The sequence below is a fragment of the Quercus suber genome, unplaced genomic scaffold, assembly GCF_002906115.3.
Source record: "Quercus suber isolate HL8 unplaced genomic scaffold, Cork oak 2.0 scaffold_573, whole genome shotgun sequence".
NCBI classification, from domain to species: Eukaryota; Viridiplantae; Streptophyta; class Magnoliopsida; order Fagales; family Fagaceae; genus Quercus; species Quercus suber.
In genome coordinates, this window is record NW_027070018.1 from 375,506 (window position 1) to 399,213 (window position 23,708).

General features: G+C 35.0%; 2 protein-coding genes and 1 pseudogene across 2 annotated transcripts; all 3 read right to left on the reverse strand.

Moving 5' to 3' along the window:
* Positions 1-2,629: 2,629 nt before the first annotated feature.
* Positions 2,630-10,174, reverse strand: LOC112038915 (putative disease resistance protein RGA1). The gene is made up of 12 exons (XM_065764643.1): positions 8,362-10,174; positions 8,118-8,264; positions 7,948-8,020; positions 7,675-7,767; positions 7,266-7,447; positions 6,963-7,169; positions 5,769-5,909; positions 5,543-5,624; positions 4,953-5,311; positions 3,885-4,324; positions 3,270-3,365; positions 2,630-3,165 (listed from the first exon to the last, which is right to left on the reverse strand). Exons 1-2 carry the CDS (start codon positions 10,071-10,073, stop codon positions 8,219-8,221), a joined length of 1,758 nt encoding a protein of 585 aa, XP_065620715.1. The 5' UTR covers positions 10,074-10,174; the 3' UTR covers positions 2,630-3,165; positions 3,270-3,365; positions 3,885-4,324; positions 4,953-5,311; positions 5,543-5,624; positions 5,769-5,909; positions 6,963-7,169; positions 7,266-7,447; positions 7,675-7,767; positions 7,948-8,020; positions 8,118-8,218.
* A 415-nt stretch (positions 10,175-10,589) lies between these two features.
* On the reverse strand, positions 10,590-11,961 carry LOC112017947 (putative disease resistance protein RGA3; annotated as a pseudogene).
* A 3,282-nt stretch (positions 11,962-15,243) lies between these two features.
* LOC112038914 (DNA topoisomerase 2) lies at positions 15,244-22,704 on the reverse strand. The gene is made up of 19 exons (XM_024071751.2): positions 22,067-22,704; positions 20,994-21,286; positions 20,835-20,901; positions 20,474-20,744; positions 20,181-20,380; positions 19,873-20,082; positions 19,643-19,756; positions 19,437-19,547; positions 19,170-19,334; positions 18,743-19,084; positions 18,493-18,626; positions 18,024-18,381; positions 17,744-17,930; positions 17,603-17,652; positions 17,066-17,497; positions 16,787-16,976; positions 16,645-16,706; positions 16,446-16,563; positions 15,244-16,060 (listed from the first exon to the last, which is right to left on the reverse strand). Exons 1-19 carry the CDS (start codon positions 22,661-22,663, stop codon positions 15,426-15,428), a joined length of 4,536 nt encoding a protein of 1,511 aa, XP_023927519.1. The 5' UTR covers positions 22,664-22,704; the 3' UTR covers positions 15,244-15,425.
* Between the last annotated feature and the right edge of the window lie 1,004 nt (positions 22,705-23,708).

Here is a 23,708-nt window from a genome sequence, read left to right on the forward strand (position 1 = left end):
CTTCTGCTTTAAAGTGGATTGCTCACATTAACTTATTTCTATAGCCTTCTGATCATCACATCAACTTATTTAACTTGCACTTCAATGAAATATTTGCATATTTATTCTAAACTGGGCCTACAATCCACTTGAAAAACAGAGACTAGTTCCTACATTGAATAATTATCCCTTTTTTTTATAGCATCTCAGTAAGGACTTTTAAGTCTTATGCTTTTTGCTTCTTTCTAATTACTATGAATAAACTGATGGAGAACAAATTCAAAAGCTACTAACAAGGTTTCTTAATTACAATGGAAAGGTTAGCCTGTAAGTACATGTCATAATGTGGTTCTTACACAATTGTTGGAATACCATGTTGTAGATGTATCTAGTCAAGAATAGGGCCTATTAATTATCCACACTATTGGGATAAGTATGACCAACATGCTAGTTGCAGCATTTTCTGATAAAAACAATACCTACCAGTCATGTATATAAAATCATGCACAAATCAGTCCTTAGCAAGGCATAAAGAAATTTTAAACCAAGATGGTGCCTTTTCTTGGCAAAAAAGGCACACATTGTCTCTAGACTTTGAACTAAACAATATTTACAAATAAAATCAATTCACTCAGTTTTAGAGCTTTTAACCTCCATATAGTGCAATCTTCAAGGTACAAAATTTAGCTTCCCTATTAAATAGAAATGGGTAAAAAAAAAATGTAACTAACAATTAGCAGATATCTAGGCACAAATTTTAATCATAAAGAGACATTGAGACATTAAGAGGCATGTAAATTGGTTCAACTAGTGGAGCTAACTAGTAATAAGCAGGCATGATAATTTATCTCCAATTTTTTTTCAAGCCAAATTATGAGATGCATAAATCTGTAATTTGTAATTAGATAATTGATCTCCAATTTTTTCTTGATTCATGCCTACATCCATGGAAGCAAGCAACTAATGTTTTAACTCTGAAAAATAGGGTTTACAACATATTTCTTGATTTATTTATTATTATTACTATTTGAGTAAAATATGCTTGAAGTCGCATATTATATATTAATATGGAATAAGAATGAACGGTGAGGTACGTTTTCTCAAAGTAATAATCAAATAATTAAGGTTTAAACTTTAAGGTGCTTTCATTAGAAGAATAAAAGTTTATTTTTAAAAAATTCTTTTTAAATAAGTCAATTCTCCAAGGTAACAAATTTTATACCTCAATCACCATTTTTATCATAATTAATTATGACATAATTAAACACATAACCAGTTTACCACACACAAATTCAGGGCAGCTCAATTACTCAAAAAATTTAAAAAAAAAAATGCTAAAAACATAGTATCATAACTATTATAGCTTTAAGCAATGCTATAGAATTTTATTTTATTTTAAAAAAAATTGGCATTTATTGAAAAAATAGATATTGAAGGCATTTACCATTAGCAGAATGTTTAATGAAATGTCTAAAGTTTTGTTGTCAACTGAATCTACAATCCACTTAAATATATAGATTGACGCCAACATGTAATAATCATTCCCTTTCCCTTCAATAATATCAGTTTAACAAGGATTTTTGGAGAACTTAAACCAATGGGTTAAAGGCTATGCTTTTGCTTTTGATTTCTCCTGCATGTTTGTTGGTATGCTACGCTGTAGATATGTAGAGTATGTAGTGGTATCTAATTGAGGACAGAGCACTTCAATGATATCCACACTACACAGAAGAATAAACTATAACATGCTAATTGCATCTGTTGCACTTGAACATACTATGAAAAAAACAGTAAATACGTTCTTACAAAGATCTTATATATCTATCTAGCAGTCATAACATAAATCATCGATTTTTAGACCAAGATAGTGCCTCTTCTTTGCAAAAAAGGTCTCACTGTTTGTCTCTAGAGCTTGATCTAATCAACATTTATAATCAATTGCTTCAACTTTATAGCTCTTCTCCTCTATATAGGGCAAACTTTGAGGTACAAAAATTGTGCTTCCTAACCAAATAGAAAGGGGTAAGAAAATTACACCAAACAATTAGCAAATATCTATTTACAGGAGATAATGAAATTTTTTTGGCAGATAAATTGGTTCAGTAAGTGGAACTAAATGATAATAGGAAAGCACGCAAGACAATTGATCTCCAGATTATCAAATGCATATATCTGCAATTTGCAGAGATTGAATTGGTATATTCATAAAATTCCACTACATGAAGCTTGATTTACAAGTACTTTTCAACCAAGTACATATATAAACATGGACTCGTCAAAAGGCACAAATAAAATAAAGAAATTATGGATGCCTTAAACTTAAGGAGATAAACTATGAAAAACTCATTGTATAGCTCACAACAACACTAAACATACTTAGAATTGCAAAATTCATCCAAAGAAATGGGGACAAAAAGGAATGAAACAAAATCAAGCTTGCAAGTTTTCTGCCAATGAAATAACCAAAAGATAAAGGGGGAATAGATTACCCTTCTAAATGACTAGCAGGAGAGAGGGATCAATAGAAGAGATTTATTGACATAGCAGAAGTTTTAATGTCAATTTTTTTGAAAGTGTGGAGAATAATAATGGGTTTATGTGAATATAAACAGAAAAATAGAAGCAAGAATCACACAAAAAAAGACAAAGATTTACGTGGTTCAGCCTTAGGCCTACATCCACAGGCAGTGTCAAGAAAGTTTCACTAAGAAAATAAGGAGATTACAAATGTGATACAAAGACACTCTCATAGAACCCCAACTCCAAATACATTCAAAGAACTCTCACTCTCTCAGTTGACAAGAGCCAAGGCTGAAGATATTTACATAAAGAGCCCACATATATACAGTACCCCAAGTCAAGGTGTAGTAGGAAAATGATTCAAATCCTAAACCAAGTAGAGTACAAAACCAAAAAGGAATGGAGTCCAAGCCAAAGTCAACAAAAGGAGTCCAAGTCAGATACGGCTCAAATTTGACTTTCACACTTGACATTGGTGGTTGAATTCCTAACTTAAGAATATCCCTCCCAGTTGGGGATAGAGAAGCTCTTCTTGATGGTTGTTAGGTCTTTGACTACATGGAACAAACAAGAACTTCAATTGCTTCCTTCATCGGCTAATTCTCATTCTCTTCTTGGTTTAAAATCAAATTTATATCTGCTCCAACATGATACCTAAACATTTTTCTGGACATAGAAGTCTATCATAAGACAATATGCAAGTTATGCAAAACCAGTCAACCAAATACAAAACCAAAAATTGATGTTTTTCTTTTATTATATCCACTTACCCTTATTTTCCATTCTACTGCACAAAAGCACGAGTCCTTCAAGGTGGTGGACTTCACAGTGCTATGAGATGACATTTGTTGCTCTTGTCATCTAATCTGCAAAAAAAGAGTAACCTGGCATTTGTTAGGACAAAACTTAATATTGGATGAATAACAAATGAAATTGATTAATTGTGTTAACTCCAATTAACATATTGAAAATTCTGAGTTGATCAGTGCCTAACAAGAAATGCATTCAAATAAGGTTAGCTAATTGCACATGTGGTTAATTTTCCACTCTCGTGGAAGAAGAAAGAACTCAAACACATAATCAATGCTTAAACAAAATAATATGGAACTTCATCCAAACATTCATATGGTGATTATCTTAAGAAATATTTTGAAAATCTTGTGGGTGAAAAAAACAATAATGCAAATTTTGTAACTGAATGCTATATGAGGTTTTTGTTTCCTAAAGTTAGTGAGTGCAAGTACTTATACTTAAATTTTATCCATTAAGTGAAAATAACTTCTTTCTCACAATATCTAGAAAGGATACTTCACACATTTATCAACCAATCAAAAATTTCTAAGATAAACAATCCATTCTAATGTTTAAATGTGAGAGAAACTAACCACCAAGGAGGACCAATAAAATCTCCAGGAACTGCAAACTAACCACAAATAGTTTGATCAATGGAAAACTCCTTGGCAGGAAAAAAACTCTCTAATCCACTTGTTAATCAGTTGAGACAATAAGAATTCAGAAGCCCATTTTTCCATGGGTTCTGAAAAGCTGCTACTTGAGAAAATTGTTGTGGAAAACCTTTGCAGTCATTCGTGCAGCAATTTTATTTGGCATACTGGGAACATTTCATAATTTCTAGTAAGAAAAAATGTCAAATAAGAGTCAGGTAGAAAACTAGGAGCTTCATTTGGATGAATTGAGACAGAGCCTTACCTTCTCCTAAAATGCAAATTTCTGTCCAGAGAAGTGTTGATATATCTAACTTGATTCATAGAATGAAACTTCTAGAACATGTGCCCAATTCCAATACTCACCGATACAAGAACCACTACCAAAAAAGTGAATATAATTGAAACATTAATATGAGCAATATGAAGAGAGGAGTTCCTATTAGTAACAATAATGTATTCATAATTTTACTTACAGACCCAAACAGTTGGAAGAGTACTTATTTGTTGTCTTTTGTTTGATAGCTATAGTTATTTAGCAATCACACACACACACACACACACACACATATATATATATATATATTTTGGCTTAATAAAAAATTTATTAAAATGAGTGGACCTCTACCCGTACAAGCAGCAGAAAAACTCTAAAGAATTACAAGCTAAAATGTAAATGATCAACAAAGTCTACAAAAGAGAAGGAACTGTAGCTCTGTCAATGCCGGTAGGCCACTAATTGCACTCATAAAAACAGCCAAATTTAGTTCAAGAGTAGACAACTCAATGCCATTAAGCATGCAATTATTTAGCATTCCATTTAAAGCCTTGTGAAAACGGAGTTCCTGTTATTGAGACTAGAAGGCGCTGGATTCAAGTGATATGCCATAGGCGTCATAACCATAATTTTCCATTGGTGGATTATTTTGTATGCCAAGCGTACTTAAGAATGTAAGGCAATTTCAAAGATGAAAGCAAATGTCATGCTAATGAACCGAATGCACTCACCAAGAAATCATTGTTCATGGAAAGTCTAAGGAGCCATCTCACTGGAAAATTATGCATTTTCCCTGCAAAACAGCTAGTCACTTGAACATGGATCCTGACAATGCTAATCTCTTATTTTCTTTAGTAAGTTGTAAATCAACCACTTTTCTGTCAGAGCAAGTTCAAATGGTATTCTCATCGAAATACATGGATCAAGTCTGGACCTTGCACAATATGTATTTTCCCTGCAAAACAGCTAGTCACTTGAACATGGATCCTGACAATGCTAATCTCTTATTATCTTTAGTAAGTTGTATATCAACCACTTTTCTGTCAGAGCAAGTTCAGATGGCATTCTCATCGAAATACATGGATCAAGTCTGGACCTTGCACAAATAGAGAAAATAATAATATCAAAACCTATTGTAGTAACTAGTTGCATCTTTAGTCCAGATTAAATCTTTCTCTTGAGAGTTCTTGTGATTAATTTCTATGAGAAGCTTTAAGAATACTGTTATGTAGGAATAAAGGTTATGCTTTGAGAAGCACAAAAAATAACATTTATGAAGAAAACAACGTCACAAGTGGTGAAAAGTCCAAGAATCATTTACCATGAAATCAAGCTATCAATGAAATCAGGGAGTTCTCTGTAGTCTACTCTGACAACAAGCTATGCTCTTCATTCATTAGAACCTACCAAAGATCTGTTTGAGAATGAAATAAAAACAGAATAAGAGAGGAAACTAATAATATGCCAACCATATTGCGAATAAATTTCCAAAAAATGAAACCTACATTATGAGAAAAGATTAAATTTGGTAATAATGAGATTGTTACCATTCCTTTTCTAATAGTTTGCTGCATAATCTTATTACCAGCTAGGTTTGAAGAAACATGCACTCTTAAGCTTTGTTGGCTTCAGTTTTCAATACTCCTCAGGCTTCTGTTAAGATCCAGTAACTGATAAACTCACCAAACCTGATGAAAGAGAAGAATTAAGATAGAGCTAGACTGGTATTCATAGAATTAATTCCTCATTTCAAGAAAGATTCATTGGGATTTTTGTATTCTCTACCAGAAAGTATTTTTCTTTCTTTCTCCCTCCCCAATCCTTCTCATCACACCCCAACAAAAGTAATGGGAAAAACTTGGTTGCCCATTCGCCTTAATAGGTAAAGCTAAAATGTACTAGCTAAGGCAATACTATGAAAATTCAAACAGAATCAAGTCGTGAAGAGGTGAAGGAAGAGTCAAATGACAAAGGACTCTAAATGGGGAAGTTAGTAACTAATGATACTGTATATGACTACACTCATGGATGATTCATGCAAAGAAACACATAAATAAACAGAGATATTGCATCAAAATCAAGTCCAAGAATCCAAATCCACCCCTAAAATTGTGAAATCCAAGTGCAGCACCAAGTGAAATCCACCCCTAAAATTGTGAACTTCTAGAACACCAAGTGTAGCACTAGCACCTTTCTTTTCAATTAACACCAAGATACTAAACAAAATAAGGAGGAAATGCAAAAATTATCTGTTATTGACAAAATGGTTCTTAGCAACTTAACTTAAATTTTGTGAATTTTGTTTGTGGTTGTCATCATCAATTGTAGATACTACACAACACGAAAAGGAATAAACCCAAATACTGCACAACAAGCTAATTATTGTACTGTAGATGTATATGCTAGATTTACTCCTCCCCACAAACATTACCACAATATCACCAAGTGCCAATTTTGACACTATTTACAAGTTACACGGTGAGAAACCATGGCAGCCAGATACGCCACCTAATCAACTCAGTTTGAGATACCATGATATAAATAAGAAATATATAAAAGGAAAATTCACATATTTTGTTGAGTTGTAGAGAACAAAAATACTAATACCATTGAGTTGTTGTTGAAACCAAAAAGTTTTTCATTAAGCTCCATTTCTTGGAGAGAACAAAGAAGAAATTTTGATTTTGATTTCTATCAAGGACAGGGAAAAAAGAATGATAGGTAGACATAAGTTTTCTTACCACCGAATTGGATCTCCTTCCAACTCTAGAATGTAACAAATCTTATGGAAAACCTCACGTACTTCCTTTTGCATCTTTGTGGTAAGATGGGACACTGATGAATTCCCAGTATCTACAAATCTCTGGGAAATCCTCACTGGTAAGGGCACAAATATCAGCGGCAAATCCACCTCTCCAATATCCTGCATTGCTTCATGCTTCATTCTCCTAAAAGTGACATACACACCTCAAAAATAAATAAAAATTACCATTCAAAAAAAAAATTTCCACAATCAACAGATGAGAGATAGAAAGAGTGCTAACCATCAGTCAAGAGAATCATGCAGAGAGGAAGTGCACATTTCAAAGCATTGATCTTTCTGAATTAGCTTGATTGAGATGGATCCTCGCCTTCACCTTGTAAGCCAATTCCAGAAAATTGTATACATATATAAATAGAATGAAGCTTCAAGATGTGCTAAATCCCTTACTGAATGATATGTCTCCTACAATAAATGAAATTTTTTATTAAAAACTGAAAAGTGAGGACTATTCAGTATCAAGACTGTGTTTTACAGATACTGAAATAAAATCAGGATGAAATACAAAAATTACTCTGTTAATTCAGATACTAAACTGTCTATCATTATTTGAAGATATAGTAGTATTTACCCCAAAAAAATAAAAAGTTCCGTAGATATAACAAGAAATTGAAATTAAATCAACCAAATACCTGCACAACATGCTAGTTCCTGCAGAATGGCTACCAGATTTTATTCTTCTCACAATATTACCCAATATCATCTTGTACCATTGATCTTTTACTCTGTTTATAAAGCATATAAAACAGATCAACTCAGTTCAAAATACAAAGATTTAATTTGCCAAAATGAAGAAATAGATTTGGAAAAATTCACATATTCTTTTTCCTAATATGGGAATTCATAAATTAAAGAATGAAAATCCTATGGGCATCTAAAAGACGAAAAAAGAAAAGAGATATTACCAGTGAGTTTGTTGACTTGTTGAGCAATTGTAGCACCAAAAGGTTTGATTAAGCTACAAATCGTACGAGTAATCTGAAATTTAATTACCAGGAAATTTAGTGAAGAAGAAGAAATTGGATTTTTGATGTTCTATCAAGGACTAGGATAAAACCGTGACTTAGATAGCTACCTGTCTATACGTAAGTCTGGGATGTGCGCAATCTTACTCCAATCTTCCCCCGCTTCCCTTTCGCATCTCTTCGATAAGATGGAACATTCCCAAATTCCATCTTAAAAGGTTTGATTAAGCTCCAAATCGTAAGAGTAGGTTCTCCATCTGAAATTTAATTACCAGGAAATTTAGTGAAGAAGAAGAAATTGGATTTTTGATGTTCTGTCAAGGACTGGGATAAAAGAGAGACTTAGATAGCTACCTGTCTATAAGTAAGTGTGGGATGTGCGCAATCTTACTCCAATCTTCACCCGCTTCCCTTTCGCATCTTCTCGATAAGATTGGACAATCGAGAATTTGCAGTGTCTGCAAAGAGTTAAGGTTACAGATCCATTCCGGTATAGCTAGCAAACTCGGACAATTGAAAATCTCAAGTGTTTGCAAAGAGGTGAGATGTTGAATCCCCACCGGTAGAGTGGCCAAATTTGGAAGATATGAGAAGTTTAACTTGCGAAGGCTCTGAAGGCCATGCCATTCCATCTCATCTCCATCGTTTGTTAAATCAACCTCTTTAGAACCAACAACTCTCAAATTCTGAAGGGCAGTGAGATGTCGAGAGAGAGGGAGAGGACCACAACAATTTTCTATATCTAAATGTTGGAGAGAAATGAGGTTGCACATCAACTCCTTGGGCAGAGTTTCCTCCATATTCCAAATTGACATGGACTTCAATTTGGAGAGAGGGATGAACGAGGAAGCGGCAAGTGAAGAAGAAGAAGAGGTTGATGTTGCTGCTATTGATGTCAGGTTCTTTGGGGTTGCCGTGTTTATCACCTCCATTCTCAGTGTTTGCTCCAATGGCTTCAAGCTACATTTATGCAGCTCTAGCTTTTCGAGATATGGAAAGAGGGGTAAGGATATCAGCTTAGGGCATATCCGAATTTGTAAGATGGAAAGATGAGGAAATGAAGGTAGTGAATGATTATGGAACTCCTCAACAGAATCCCTCTGTCGTTGCCACCATCCTTTTAGATTACGGCAATATCCAATTGTGAGTTGCTCTAGAGATGGGAGAAATGAAGAATCAGAGAACTCCCCGTTGTTTTCTCTCTCTGATATGTACTCCAAATCATTCATTTTATAAAGAGAGAGAGTTTTGAGAGAATGAAACTGATCCAACGGTGGAAGATGTTGGCATTTGTTACAGTCATCTAAGGACAATTTTACGAGATTTGAAAGCAAAGAAATCGCACTTGGAAGTTTCACTCCCCCGTATCTAATTAAACACAATTCTTGAAGATTTGAAGGTGGGCCATGTGGGAGCAAGGCTACAAGTAACTCTTCATCATACCCAACGTCGGACTCATCCACGTCTTCTTTTATCCATGATAACTTCAGGTCTTGAAGATGTATTTTCACTTTCATATTTGAATCCTTAGATTCTGATGCAGCTTCTTGAAGTAAGGATATCAGCTTAGGGCATTCCCAAATATGTAAGTAGGAAAGATGGGGAAATGAAGGCAGTGAATGATTATGGAACTCCTCAACAGAATCCCTCTGTCGTTGCCACCATCCTTTTAGATTACGGCATTCTTCAATTGTGAGTTGCTCTAGAGATGGGAGGAATGAAGAATCAGAGAACTCCCCGTTGTTTTCTCTCTCTGATATGTACTCCAAATCATTCATTTTATAAAGAGAGAGAGTTTTGAGAGAATGAAACTGATCCAACGGTGGAAGATGTTGGCATTTGTTACATTCATCTAAGGACAATTTTACAAGATTTGAAAGCGAAGAAATCCCACTTGGAATTTTCACTCCACCGTATCTATTTAAACTCAATTGTTGAAGATTTGAAAGTGGGCCGTGTGGGAGCAAGGCTTCAAGTGACTCTTCATCATACCCAACGTTAGACTCATCCACGTCTTCTTCTATCCATGATAACGTCAAGTCTTGAAGATGTATTTTCTCTTTCATATTTGAATCCTTAGATTCTGATGCAGCTTCTTTCCCGTGTCTCAATCCCTTAATCTCTAGTGTTCCTCTCAGCTTGTTTAGCCCGTTGAGTTCCTTCAATCCACCGTTTTCCTTGGAGGGAAGAATTTAGTGGGATTACAACTAACACAAAGTAATTCATACAAGTCACTTTGACATTAATCCTTGATATATAATTTCTAAGAAATTGTTTGATTTGAAGATCTATAAATAAGAAATGTTCTTATCCTGCTTCCTTATACAAGAGAAACATTCTATCAAATGACACGTGGAGAGTTTTCTCATGAATATCTTCCTCTTTGAATAAAAAGTGGCGCAATCATGATTCTGCTACTAATTTCGCAAGATCATGCATAAGGTCATGTACTTTGAATGTGATATATCTCCCCACTCATCTTCCAACTTCCTGAAAAAATGATCTCCAAAGTAATTCCATAAAATAGTCATGACCAATATCTTCTAAGCATTGTAATGAAGCTTGTGCCATCCACATTTTAATCAATGTTGGTTTATGAATTCAAAAATCCTTGGAAATAAACAACAATAAGCAAAGCATTGCTTCAAATAGTGCGGAAGATGATCATAACTCAATTTAAGTGTTGGTAGGATATCATCTTCTTTTTGAGCCACTTGTGAAAGTTCATTATTCTTAAAAGACTCCATTCTTTTCTGTATTTTTAAAATATAATAAACTTCCTATAGTCCTTATGGCAAGAGGGACTCCTCTACATTTTTCAAGGATTTCATTTCCAACTTCCTTAAAGATTGGTTTCTCTGGATCTTGTCCATTTTCAAATGCCATTTGTTTAAATAAAGACCAAGACTCTTTTTCGTCCAAACCCTTCAAGACGTATGGTTCAACCGTTTGTGTAATCTTTGCAACTTTATTACTGCGTGTAGTCACTAATATTCTACTATCTCTTGCTCCACCCATTAAAAGATCTTTTAGGCTAAGCCATTTATGAGGATCCTCATTCCATACATCATCCAACACAAGTAGGTATCTCTTTCCATCAATTTCTTTCTTAAGATCATTAGTCAATGTGTTCATTTCGAGATTTTCTTGTTTCATATTTTTTGCGCACTCTAAAATTTTTTTAACAATTACTTTTACTTCAAAGTCATCAGAGACACACACCCAAAGCTTTTGCTCAAAATGATTTCGGATTTTTTCATCATTGAATACAAGTTGAGCTAAGGTAGTCTTTCCTAGGCCTCCAAGTCCTACTATCGGAAGGATCAAAAGACTCTCTTTATCATTGGGTTCCAAAAGAATTTTTATAATCTCTTTCTTATCATTGTCTCTTCCAATGACTTTTTCAGTAGGTACAAAAGAATGAGTTTCTCTCACCCTATAACCCCTCACATGTGTCTCTACATGACGTTCATCTAAGTGGAACCCAGCCCTATCCTTTGCTATGGTATCTAGCCTTTCCCTCATTGCCTTAACCTTATGACCCATTTTAAAACCATATGCAAGCTGGTTCGATTTGGAAAAGAAAATGCGTACCTCTTTTGCCTTCTTATTCCGTGTCATTACCTCCCGTCGTAAAGCTTCAGTGGAGATGTCATCCAACAAGTTGTCTGCATCATAAATGGCATCCTTCAGCCTTTTCAGCCACACTTTGATTTGATTGTTGTGCTGCTGCTGCTCCTCAGCATCCAGAAGCACAGCACTGATTGTCGAAACTGTGTCATTGAGCTTTTCAATCTCATCTTTGAGACTCCGCAGTAATCCAATCTCCTGGATTGCAAGGTTGCCGGCTTTCTCAATGATTCCCTTAGCAACTTCGAAAAGAACTCCTTCCGCCATTTCTTTCTGGGAATTAAATGAATGCTATCTTTGTGAAGAGGGTAAAATTAGAACAATTTCTGTGAGGAGGATGAACTAGACAGAGCAACCAACATATATGCTAATTGCTTTTGCGTGCTTGCATTACATTGAGATTAACACACGTATTCTTTGCTTATGAACGATGACAAACAAAATATTCCCCTTCATGTTCACGAGTGTCGGCCTGCAATCATTTTATGTATGTTTGATTCTTTTCTCTGCAAACAAGAAATGGTCTCCTTCACATTCACGAAGTGCCAGCTTATTATGTCTGATTCTTTTCTCTCAATCGATTGCTCATTTGTTAAGTCACCTTATGTTACAATCTCACAAAAAATAATTAAATTAAAGAAAAAGTTGATTCCTTCCCGTTAATCATTACCTTTGTGTTCCTTTAAATAAAAACATACTCCAAACTCATGCAGAGCAAAAGCAACCTATAAATTCTCAAGAATCTAATTACAAAGCTTAGAACTTTGTAATTATCAAGTATCTAATAGAGCCTAAGATTTTTTATTCTATGTAAGCTTTTTTTATTTCATAGGTTTATATTGTTATTTGAATCGCTTAACATGGCAAATTGCATTTCACTCTTCACCATTATGGTTCGTGTAGTAATTCTAAGGACTAGCCGTCCCCCACATAATTTTGAAACATCTTGCAAGAAAGTATTTTATGGCCCTTGTATTATAATTATTATGTGCTATAATATTTGAAGGAATCAACTTCAAGTTTATTATTTCTTCTCAAAAAAAAAATTCAAGTACATTGCATGTCATTTAGAAATAGAGTAGACAAAGATAGTTTTAAGGGTAAATTATAACAATCTCCCTTTAGGTTCCATAGTACGTCCAATTTTTAAAAAATCTACAGTTAAATTTTCATTACTAAAATATTTTATTTTAAAAAAAGATTTCTATTAATTTATACATATCTCAAGGAAGTGTTATTCATCCACAAACCTCAACAAACTAAGACAAGTATCATTTTGTCCAAAATTTGGGTAAGAATCTTGAAAACGCAATTAACTATAACATTTATATATATGAACCTTAGACTTAGAGGAAGAGTGCTATTTCATGAAACATTTTGGAGTATGAATTTGTAAAACCTCAATGAAAGTTGGTGTAATGTACCCTTATTATAATTAAAAATATGAATCTATTGCTTGAGTGAATTAAAAGACTATTTAGTCATTTTTATTAATTTAATCTTACATTTATTTTTGTATTCTTGATTTTATGTTAATAAATTTTTTTATTTTTTACTAGACTTTGTTTTAATTGTTACCAAAGCAACTCAATTTGAGCAAGAATGTTATCTCCCAATTTCCAAATCTGTTTTTTATAAATAATATTTACAAAAAATTAATCATAATTTTTTTTACACCGTTACTATGCAGCTTCATTGGAGATATTTTATTAGAGTTAATAGTTACAAATTAATTACTTGTTAATTCATTAATATTCACAAAATTAATGAGATAACATTAACTACCACCACCTCACTTTTTTCTTTTTTCTTTTTTCTTTTTCTTTTTTTTGAGAATCACCCCACTTTATTCTTGAATATTCAAAATTCCACACATTCATCTCTCTAATAAGTAAAGTCATCATCACCTCCTCCTTATCCACATTTCCGAAATTCCACTTGTCATGGGTATGGCAGTGAGAGAATAACACAGTGAGCCAGCAAACTAAAAGCTCTTTCCCATTATTTCTGTTTTTTTTTTTTTTTTTGGGTAAATTTTTAGTGTTTTTTAAATCCATCCATTCCAACGACTATAGCAACAAGGCCATAAACATGGATCCCCACGTTTAGATTCAAAGGGATGATGGCTTGAACCCATACAGTGTCACATGCATAGAATTCCATGCACAGAGTTCTTTTTCTTTTTCTTTTTCTTTTTTGAGAAACCACATAGAGTTCTTTTAATAGGAACATTTTATTTTAAAATAAATAGTTCAAATTATACTATGTCATTAATTCACTAACTAAAACTTGAAAACAATGATATCACATCAGCTATAAAAATTAATGACAAATAAATAAATAAAAAGAAAACCGACATGTCATAGACTCATAGTGTTAGTTCCATGTTTATATATATATATATATATATATTTTACATAATATAGGTTCAAGTTACACCGTTATTTGATGTAGCTTCATTGGAAATATTGTATACTGAAAAAAACACTACTCAAAATTAATGAGATAACATCAACTACCACCACCTTACTTTATTCTTCATTTTTCAAAATTCCACAAATTCTATCTCTCTAATACGTAAAGTCATCACCTCCTCCTCATCCTCATTTTCAAAATTCCACTTTTCATGGGTATACTAGTTAGAGAATTATACTGTGAGCTAGCTAACTAAGGCTCTTTCCCACCATTTCTGGTTTTTTCCTTTTGTAAATTTTTAGTGTTTTTTAAATCCATCCATTCCAACAACTATAGCAACAACAAGGCCATAAACATGTAGGAAAAACGTGACCAGAGGGTTCAAAACATCATTAAAACTGCTACAAAGCATTATCCCCAATTTAGATTCAAAGTGATGATGGTTTGAACCCCCACACACAGTGCCACATGCATAGGATGCCATTTGAGAGGGGTGTGATATTTCCCAAGGTCACGTTCAAATCTAGTGCTCATTTCATACATGCAACATTGGTGAACTACAATATTATTTACTATATGATTTATAAGTTTACATTTTATGCATAATTTTAAACTATAAAAACTTTTAATTTAAACAATTTATTAATGACATAACTATTGATCTTTATTTTTCTAGATATTTTGCAAACATAGAACATATAAAAAGAAGATGTAATCCATTTGTCAAAATTCATCTCCAATAAAAATATATTAAATAAGATTATAGCCTTAGGCTAAGACTAAACCAATTTTATAATAAACTTTGTCCAAAGTACAATAATAATATACTACCTCCTCCTACGTTAATAATGAATTTCACGCTCGTGCTTTATAAATCAAGAATTTTAAAATATTATTCGCAATAATTTGACACACTCAAAACCCAAAAGTTCAACACTCTTTTTGATGGAGCGCAAGGAAATCCTCTTTAGACTTCTTAAATCCTCTTTCCATCCCTTTTAGACAATAAATCAAAATTAGTAAGTGACACTTGGGAAACCAACTCACACCTGGAAATGTTATTATATATCTCTTCGAGTTCAAGACTCCAATTATTTGGTACATCTATTTCTTTTGAAAATATTCCACTTATATAAATTGCAGACATTCTAATTCGTAATATATTAGTAAGTTGTTAAAGTAGAATTGCAATGAAGGAGAAAGAACATCCTTGCCCCATAACAAATCACAATAGACAAAGATCATTGCCAGGAAATGCAGTTTACAAATTATCCAAGTCACAACGAAGAGTAATGGAGTACGTTACAAGGGGAATGAGATTAAGTTCCCATTTCAAGAATTCCATCAGTCACTTTCTCAACAGAACTACTACTCTATTCATCTTCACTTTCATCAGTCACTTCATCAAATTCAGAATCCTCAGTGGCATGTTCACTTTCAGAGTCACTCAACACATACCTTGTCTGCGCACGGTTCACCCTTTGAGGTCTTGCTCTTGCTGGTGCAACTTCAACAGTTTCTTCAGTACTGGCAGAAGTAGAAGCAGAACCCGAATTTTCTTCATTTTCAGTCACTTCATTTACCATACCAACCCTTCCCAACACAGAACCACTTTTCTTGTTGAATGGAGATGCCCTCATCTTTCTAACTTTCTTCTCTGGTGAAATCCCAGAATTTTCAGCAGGCTTTAACATGTCAGTTAAAAGCTTCTGGCCCAATGTCTGAGGCTGCTGCTTTTTGGCTGCACCTCTCTTCTTTGCCGCTGCGGGGGCCTTACCTGCCTTAGCATTTGCAGCCGGTTTTCTCCCGCCCTTTTTCCCGGCTTCTGGAGCAGCTACAACTTCTATCTCACTATCTTCATCATCATCATCAAGTTCATTAATATCATCATCATCACCATCAGATATCTCCGAAACAGTTGCCAAGGGCTTCTTCTTCTGTGCAGCAGCAGCCCTTTTGCTAGGTTCTTTCTTCTTGGCTGGTACTTTGGGCACTTCAGTCTCCATGGCTGTCAGGCATAAAAACAAAGAGAAATTAACCTCACAAATACTTACAGAAAAAACTCTCCAACACATTCCTAATGATCACAGTAAAAGATCATGGAAAAATTCACAAGAAGCTAATTATTAGTTCTACCGAATCTCAAGTGGAAATTTTAGTTGATGCTTGTAACATGGAAATTTTTTATCTATGTACATTCCAGTATTTTGTTCTCTTGGAATTGGTTTTATGAAGAAGAATAATAGAAACACAATTTCTCACGCAAGATCATATATTATCCGGTTTGCAAATAATATCCCCATACCATCCACTGTAATTTTTCTTACATTTCAGCTGAGTTGTGTAAAGATAATAATAAATAGTCTAATAAAATATAATAATATAGCATTTACCGGCTGATTGATCAGGAGACGAGTCAAGGTTATAGGCAGCAAGTCGTTCTTTAAGCTCAAGCACGTCGTCGTCATCGTCGTCGTCATCATCATTCAAGACTAAAGTTTGCTTTTTCGGCTGAAAAGAAAAAGTAATATCAACACGAGTTCTAGAGAAATCCATTACAAGGAAAAATAGAACATAATAACAGAAACAGACCTTAGCAGGAGCTTTCCTAGAGCCTGCTCTGCCTTTGGGTTTTGCTGCCTCAGGAGCTTTCTCTGGTAAATCAAGCAGATGTAAATCAAAAATCAAACAAAAACTAATACATATAATAGACATAAAATTGTTTGACACTTACCAATTTCCATTGCAGCCATAGATGACGACACAGCTTCCGCAACAGATTCTGCATTATTTGCCTTCTTATTATTGTTCTTCCGTGGGTTCTTGGGTGCTTGTCTAGTAGACTTCATAGCAGCTTCACCCCTTGCTTTGCCTCTCATTTTCTTTCTTGACTCCTCTGACTGAGCATCACTTTTCTCAAGCTCCTAAATGACATAAAACTAAACAGTCAAGAAACAGAAAGACACAAAAATAACCAAATCATCACAAGGAATTCTTAATTTTTCAGTCATACATCGAGTTGCCCATCCAAAGCGTCAAGATCTTTCCTCCAAAAGGACTTTGGAGTTTCCTTTCTCAAATCATCAACCTCCTTATTGAGCTTATCCCTTTCAGCACATAGCTCCTGAACTTTCTCAATGGTCAAGCTTCCAATTGCCATGGCCAGTAGATACTCATAATCACTGATCTGTACCCCATTACTACTGCTGTCAGCAGGAGATTTCACTTCTGTTTCTTCTGTATCATCAGTTGCACCAGCAACTTCTGGCTCAACAGCTTTCGTTTTCTTTGGAAAAGGAGTGAAACCTTTTGTTTGCAGCTCAACAAACAGATCAGCTCTCTTCCTATTACTTACAATGATCTCACCCTTCACAACTGCAAGGATAAACCTAACCTTGTTTTCCAACTTCAACAACTCCATTTCACGTTTGTTCAGTAGAAATTTCTGCACAAAATACAAAAATTGCAATTAATAATTGTTTCCCTAAGAAATGGCTGAAATTATTGAGTATCAGTTCTACTCTTTTGCTATGAGCATAAGTGAGCTCACCTTTCTTTTCTCATAAAATTCAAGTCTTAAATGAAAAAATTCTTCAAGAACTGCAGGAGGGAAAATCACAAGCAGTAAATGTGTTATCATGGAAATTATATTGGTAAATCAATGTAAAGAACTTCAATTTCTCTCACATACTTTGCTCTGGGTTGTCATACTTCTTAATCACGCCTCTTGGGTCAAATAGGTGCATATTAGTTGTGCTAATTGTAGTGGTTAGTTTAAATTTCTTCTGCAAGCCCTCTTGAGTGACCCTAATCAAGTTCTCAGGGGTCAAGAAGACGTCAAATTCTACTGTTACGTCATCACAATTCATATCAAAATCCTGCAGCCAGCATTATTTTTCATGAGAAACTGAGTACAATCTAATTCACATTGTGGTGGATAACATAATTCTCAAGGACTTGAGCAAATTTACCTCAATGAAGGGATCTTTGCATTCTTTATTGCTAGAAGAAACAGATTCTAGGAATTCCTTGTAATCTTGTGTCCATCTACGGATTGGTAGCTCTGTTATCCTTAGTGTTGTCTCATTGACTTCCTCTATGGTTCCACAGATAGTGTAGCTATTGCCTCCTTCCTTTGCAGCAGTTTTCTCAATAGTTCCTTTAAACCATTTATACCATGGATCCATAGGCTCCATAGCTTCACCATTCAACAAGCGCCTAACATTTGCTATTATGTCTCTTGGATTGTAATTAGGAACGTAAGAGCTCCAACCAGTCCCAATTCCTTCACTACCATTGACAAGAACCGTTGGTATAATTGGCATGTACCTAAAATAACCAAAAAATTAAAGTATAAGCCTTATTTATATATAGGAGTTCTTCATACAAAATGCTAAAATCCCTTCTACCAAATAGATAGAAGAATGGGGAAAAACATACCAAGTTGGTTCAATTGATTGCCCATCTTCATTCAAGTAGTCAAGAAGGTCATCATCATCCTTATGGAACAGAAACCGCGTGATTGGAGAAAGCCGCGTATAGACATACCTAGCACTTGCATGATCTTTTCCTCCCTGAAATCGAACAGATCATTTGTGAATTCAAAATGTGATAATAAGATTAGAACTAAAAACGCATACTGAACTAGATTCAGCTTTAAAGAGTGACACATGAGGCATGTTCATCTCACATAATTACGAGTGCCAAATTGGCCATTTGGTTGAAGCAGGTTAATGTTGTTGGAGCCCACATAGTCTTGTGCCATTCCAATGATGGTACTCGCAAGACTCTGCTCACCGTGATGATAAGCTGAATGCTCAGACACATAACCAGAAAACTGGGCAACTTTTGCTTCCTTGACAAAGTTCCTCTTGAAAGAGCAGAAAAGAATTTTCCTTTGGCCAGGCTTCAGGCCATCAACCATGGAGGGAATAGACCTCTGAAGATCTGCCATTGAAAACAATATAAGCTCCTTGTTGACAAAGTCACTGTATTTTATGAGCTTGCCCGTCTGATCAAGGTGGGTACCAGGCTGCACATTCAGAAGGTGTTATGTTAGATATATATTCATTCACTTTCTCTAAAAACAAAAGAAGAAAGCATAGCAAAACTTTGACCTCAAACTGCCTAAGCCAACTCTTCCTCTCTTCTATCTTCTTCTTACTAAATGCCAGCTCAATTGCCTCCCCATCCTGTTCATCTTCCCAGATAAAATCTTTCCTGTGTTTCTCAAGATTTGCAAAGTACTCTCTTCCTTCCTTTGATGTGCTTGTTCCCAACCCCTAAAAAGACACAAACAAATCAATATGCAAAAGACAGAAAACAGATAATAAAATAAAAGGTTCTGTAATTGGTTCACATGTAACAAATTTAACAATGCAAACCTTATAGTACTTGATAGACCACCCACTTGCATTGCCCGTCAAATTGTGCTTCCATGACTCGTACTCAGGCATAGTATAAAATGATAATTGTGTCCCATTTTTGTGAGTTGCCTGCAAAGATGATAAACGATCATTTTCCCTCAAGAAACATTCCACTAATATTGAAGTTGTGCTAATATTTGAACTAGTTTGCTGAAAATACCAACCTTCACAATAGGAGTGATAAACTCAATTAAGAAAGATGGAACTTTTAACAGTGATGGCCAATACGAATGAATAAAATTGATCAACAGCCCTTTGATGTGGGAACCATCATGATCCTGTACAACAATTACAGTTAAAACTTTATATTTATTGAAGGCTGTCAAGTGTGCCTTGTAGAGAAAATTGTAAGCATAAAACAAGAACAAAACAATAACAGAAACTTAAGGCGCACCTGATCAGTCATTATCATCAAATGACCATATCTCAAAGATTTTACATTGGCATATTCTTTATGCTGCTGAAGTCCAAGAATCTGCTTTATATACCCAATTTCTTTATTCTCAGTGAGCTGTTTAGCAGTGGCTTCCCTCACATTGAGCAATTTACCTCTCAATGGGAACACACCATAGTAATCTCGACCCACAGCAGCAAGCCCGGCCAACTGTATTAAAATGAATGACGTCAAAAATCATACAAAGTGATACCCAATAGAGCTAACTTTAATGCTAAAATACTGTGCACAATGACACAACAACTTACTGCAAGAGCCTTAGCTGAATCTCCTTCAGTTAAAATCAAGGTACATCTATCAGATTCCTTCCCTCCTGCTTTGTTAGCATCGTCTAGTTTTTCAATACCATGAATCTTCTCTGTCTTTGTTCCATCACTTTTCTTAAGATCTTTACTCTGCTTGAAATTTGCCCATGATAGGAGACTGTCGACAATTCCAGACTTTGAGACTGCAAAAACAAGTGGTTCATAAGAATCACTTTCCCGTATTTCAATGGTAACATACTAGTGTCAACAATAATGAAAAATAAAGTGAAACGAACCATTCTTCAGAAAATCTTGTGAAAGCTCACACTTGGACCCAAAACTGCTTTGACGAAGTGTCAGAGTTTCTTTAGTTTGGGAATCAAATGCAGGGTTGTCAATAAGAGCGTTGACAAAAACCCACAAGTAGTTCTTCACGTTATGGGCTTTGATGTTGGCATTCTTGTTTTTCTTATTTACAAAATTCATTATATGGTTTGTAATTTGATTAGTGATATAATCAACATGAGTTCCACCCTTGGTTGTGGCAATCGAATTTACAAAGCTGACCTGGTTTAAAAACGAAAAAACCATGTAAGTCACACACAATTGCAATTTCAATTGACTCATTATTCCCTTTGCTTCAAAAGACTTAGGTACCTGTTGAAACTGCCCGTCACTAAGACTCACGCATATCTCCCACCTATCATTAACCTTCACATGATAGCTGAAGAAACAAATGATTCTAGTAAGCAATTATTACTATGAAGGGGAAAAATACAAATAAAATAGAAACATTCAGAGTTTCATAGAAAGAACCTTGGAGGCTTCTCAGGTTTAGATTTAGCAGCAGAATCTAAGTAGAGATTAACATAATCAGTAAATGATTTTACGGGGATCCGAGTTCCATTCAGTTCAACCTTCACAGACTTCCCAAGGCACCCAGCCAAGTCAAAAACCCGCTTTTTCATCAGCGCAACCACGTCGTCCTCAAGACGAGTCATGTTAAATTTTGCCAAGTCGGGCTTAAATGAAACCTTAGTCCAGTTCTCACTCTCTTTGCACTTTGAAATGACTGGCTCAGATTTCGTTCCCATGTTGTTGGAAAATACCTTCAGATCACCAAAACCATTTTACTGAATTAGCACATTGATGAAATGCTATGTTTTTCAAAGGAATAAGACTTAATATAGAACCACATTAAACAATAAATTTCAGTGACCAATATTATGTCTCCACAAAGTGAACAGAACTCTGAACCACATTAGGTACCAAAACACCCACAAATCTATGAACTATTAACATTTTAATTATAATATAATCACTAAAATAACCCATGAAACCCAGAACATTGTGCATATGCATCTAGACAAGAACCCTTCCATAACTACACAACAGAAGTACTTTTGTACAGTTTTTTTTTCTTTTTATTTGATAAATAAGCCAAGACTAGAATCAAAAAACAGGATCAGAATTCTCACTGTAATAAACAATAACTGAAATTCACTGATATCCAAAACCATTCATTCAGAAACATATTAAATCCTAAATTCCCATTTGAACCAAAAGACTGATTGAAAAAACAAAGGACTTAATCAAAAAATTGGCCCACATCACATAACCTAAAATTGTATCAGTTCCAAGAATGAATCAAAGAAAACAAAGAACAACCACTAAACAAACTGAATTTCCAAGAATCCAAAAAACCCTAAAATTCCAACAAAGGAACAATCAAGTCCAAGAATCCAAATCCATACCCACAGAAACCCTAAAAAAAAGGTCCAACACATCACTTTCTTGTTGAAATCAAACCAAAAACTCATTTCCAAGAATCCAAAAACCCTAAAACCTCTCAAGAAACACAAAACAAAGCAAACCAAACCAAACCAAACCTGCTTGTACTTCTTCAGTCGCTTCCCATCGGCGGTCTCGATAACAAACTCGGTCGAGAAGATGTTCGTGAGCTTCGCACCATAGCCATTCCTCCCACCAGTCGTCTTCTTCACAGTATCGTCGTAATTGCTACTCGTCAGCAAGTGCCCGAAAATCAACTCCGGCACGTACACCTTCTCCTCCTGGTGAATCTCCACAGGCACTCCATCTCCGTTGTTCTGCACGCTGATCTTGTTCTCCTCGACGTCGATCACGACCTTCAGCGAGTCCATCTTCGGGTCCCGCTGCTTGTTATCCGCCGCATTGACCAAGATCTCGTCGAAAATCTTGTACAGACCCGGGACGAAGGTGACCGGCCTGTGGACCATGCCGCGGTCGGGCTCGTAGACCCAGAGCGACTGCGTGTGCTTCTCTATGGAGCCGATGTATGTGTCCGGCCGGAGGAGGATGTGCTCGAGTTGAGACTTCTTTTGGTACATTTCTTCTATGGTTTTTCCATTTTTGGTGGCGGCTGCGGTGGCGGCCGCCTCTGGTGGTGTGGGGTCCACATTCGCGGCGGCCGAGGGTTGTAAGGGGCGTTTTTTCTCGACTACCATGGTTGTTGTTGTGGTGGCGGAGGTGTATTTGGTTTTTTTTTTTTTTTGGAGAGAGAAATGAGTTTTTGGGGTTTAGAGAGAGAGAGATGGGATTTATAGGGAGATTCCAACGGTCGAGAAGGGGAGTGTGGGGTTTTTTTGAAATTTTGAATTTGAATTTGAGGGAGTTTGGGCGGGGTTTTGAAATTGTGGAGATTGGATGGATGGGATTCGAGGAGAGGGATCGGACGGTTGTGGTTAGATTTTTGGAGGTCACGTGAGGGATCTGGACATTTTTGCGTTAGCTTTTTATACATTTTGTTTAAATATAGAGAGATATACCGTATATGACATATTGCCATGTATTCGTTCGGTCATGTTCATGCAATTCTTTTTATTAGGCCATTTTTGCTAAATAGTAATCATTTTTAATATTAATAAAAAAAATTTCAAAATAATAATATTTGAAGTTATTTGGTATATTTAAGGCCCATTTGGTAGAGTATTTTAGCAACATGTTTTCAGTTTTTAAACAATATTACACACATTTCTACACACTTTTTCAACTACACGTATTTTAAAAAAATACAAACAACATTATTCAAACTCCTTTACCGAATGAACCCTAACTTTTTCGAAAACAACATTCATGTTAAAAACTCATGGAAAAATTATCATATTTGAAAAGATGAGCTCCATATTTTGATACAAATACAATATTTTATCAATAACTTTCAAATATTGTTATTTTTTACCAAAAAAAGTTTTAATATAGATGATGGTGTGAAATCAGTATGTTGAATGCTTCAAGCTTTAACGACGGTTGGATGACCTGAAAATAAAGAAAAAGACTATCGAAGCTGACTAGGGTGAACCAGGCAAGGACCCTCCAACAATTAAGTCATTTTTCTATCTAGAATTCAAGTATAGTAAGTGAATGAATAGTAAAACATGTCTTGGTTGGATGAAGCATGGCCCTTTTATAAAGAATTTTGGAGTGGGACTACTAGTTAGATTCCACTAACATTATGGAAGATGTGTGGGTTTAGTGGAGAAAGTAGAGCAA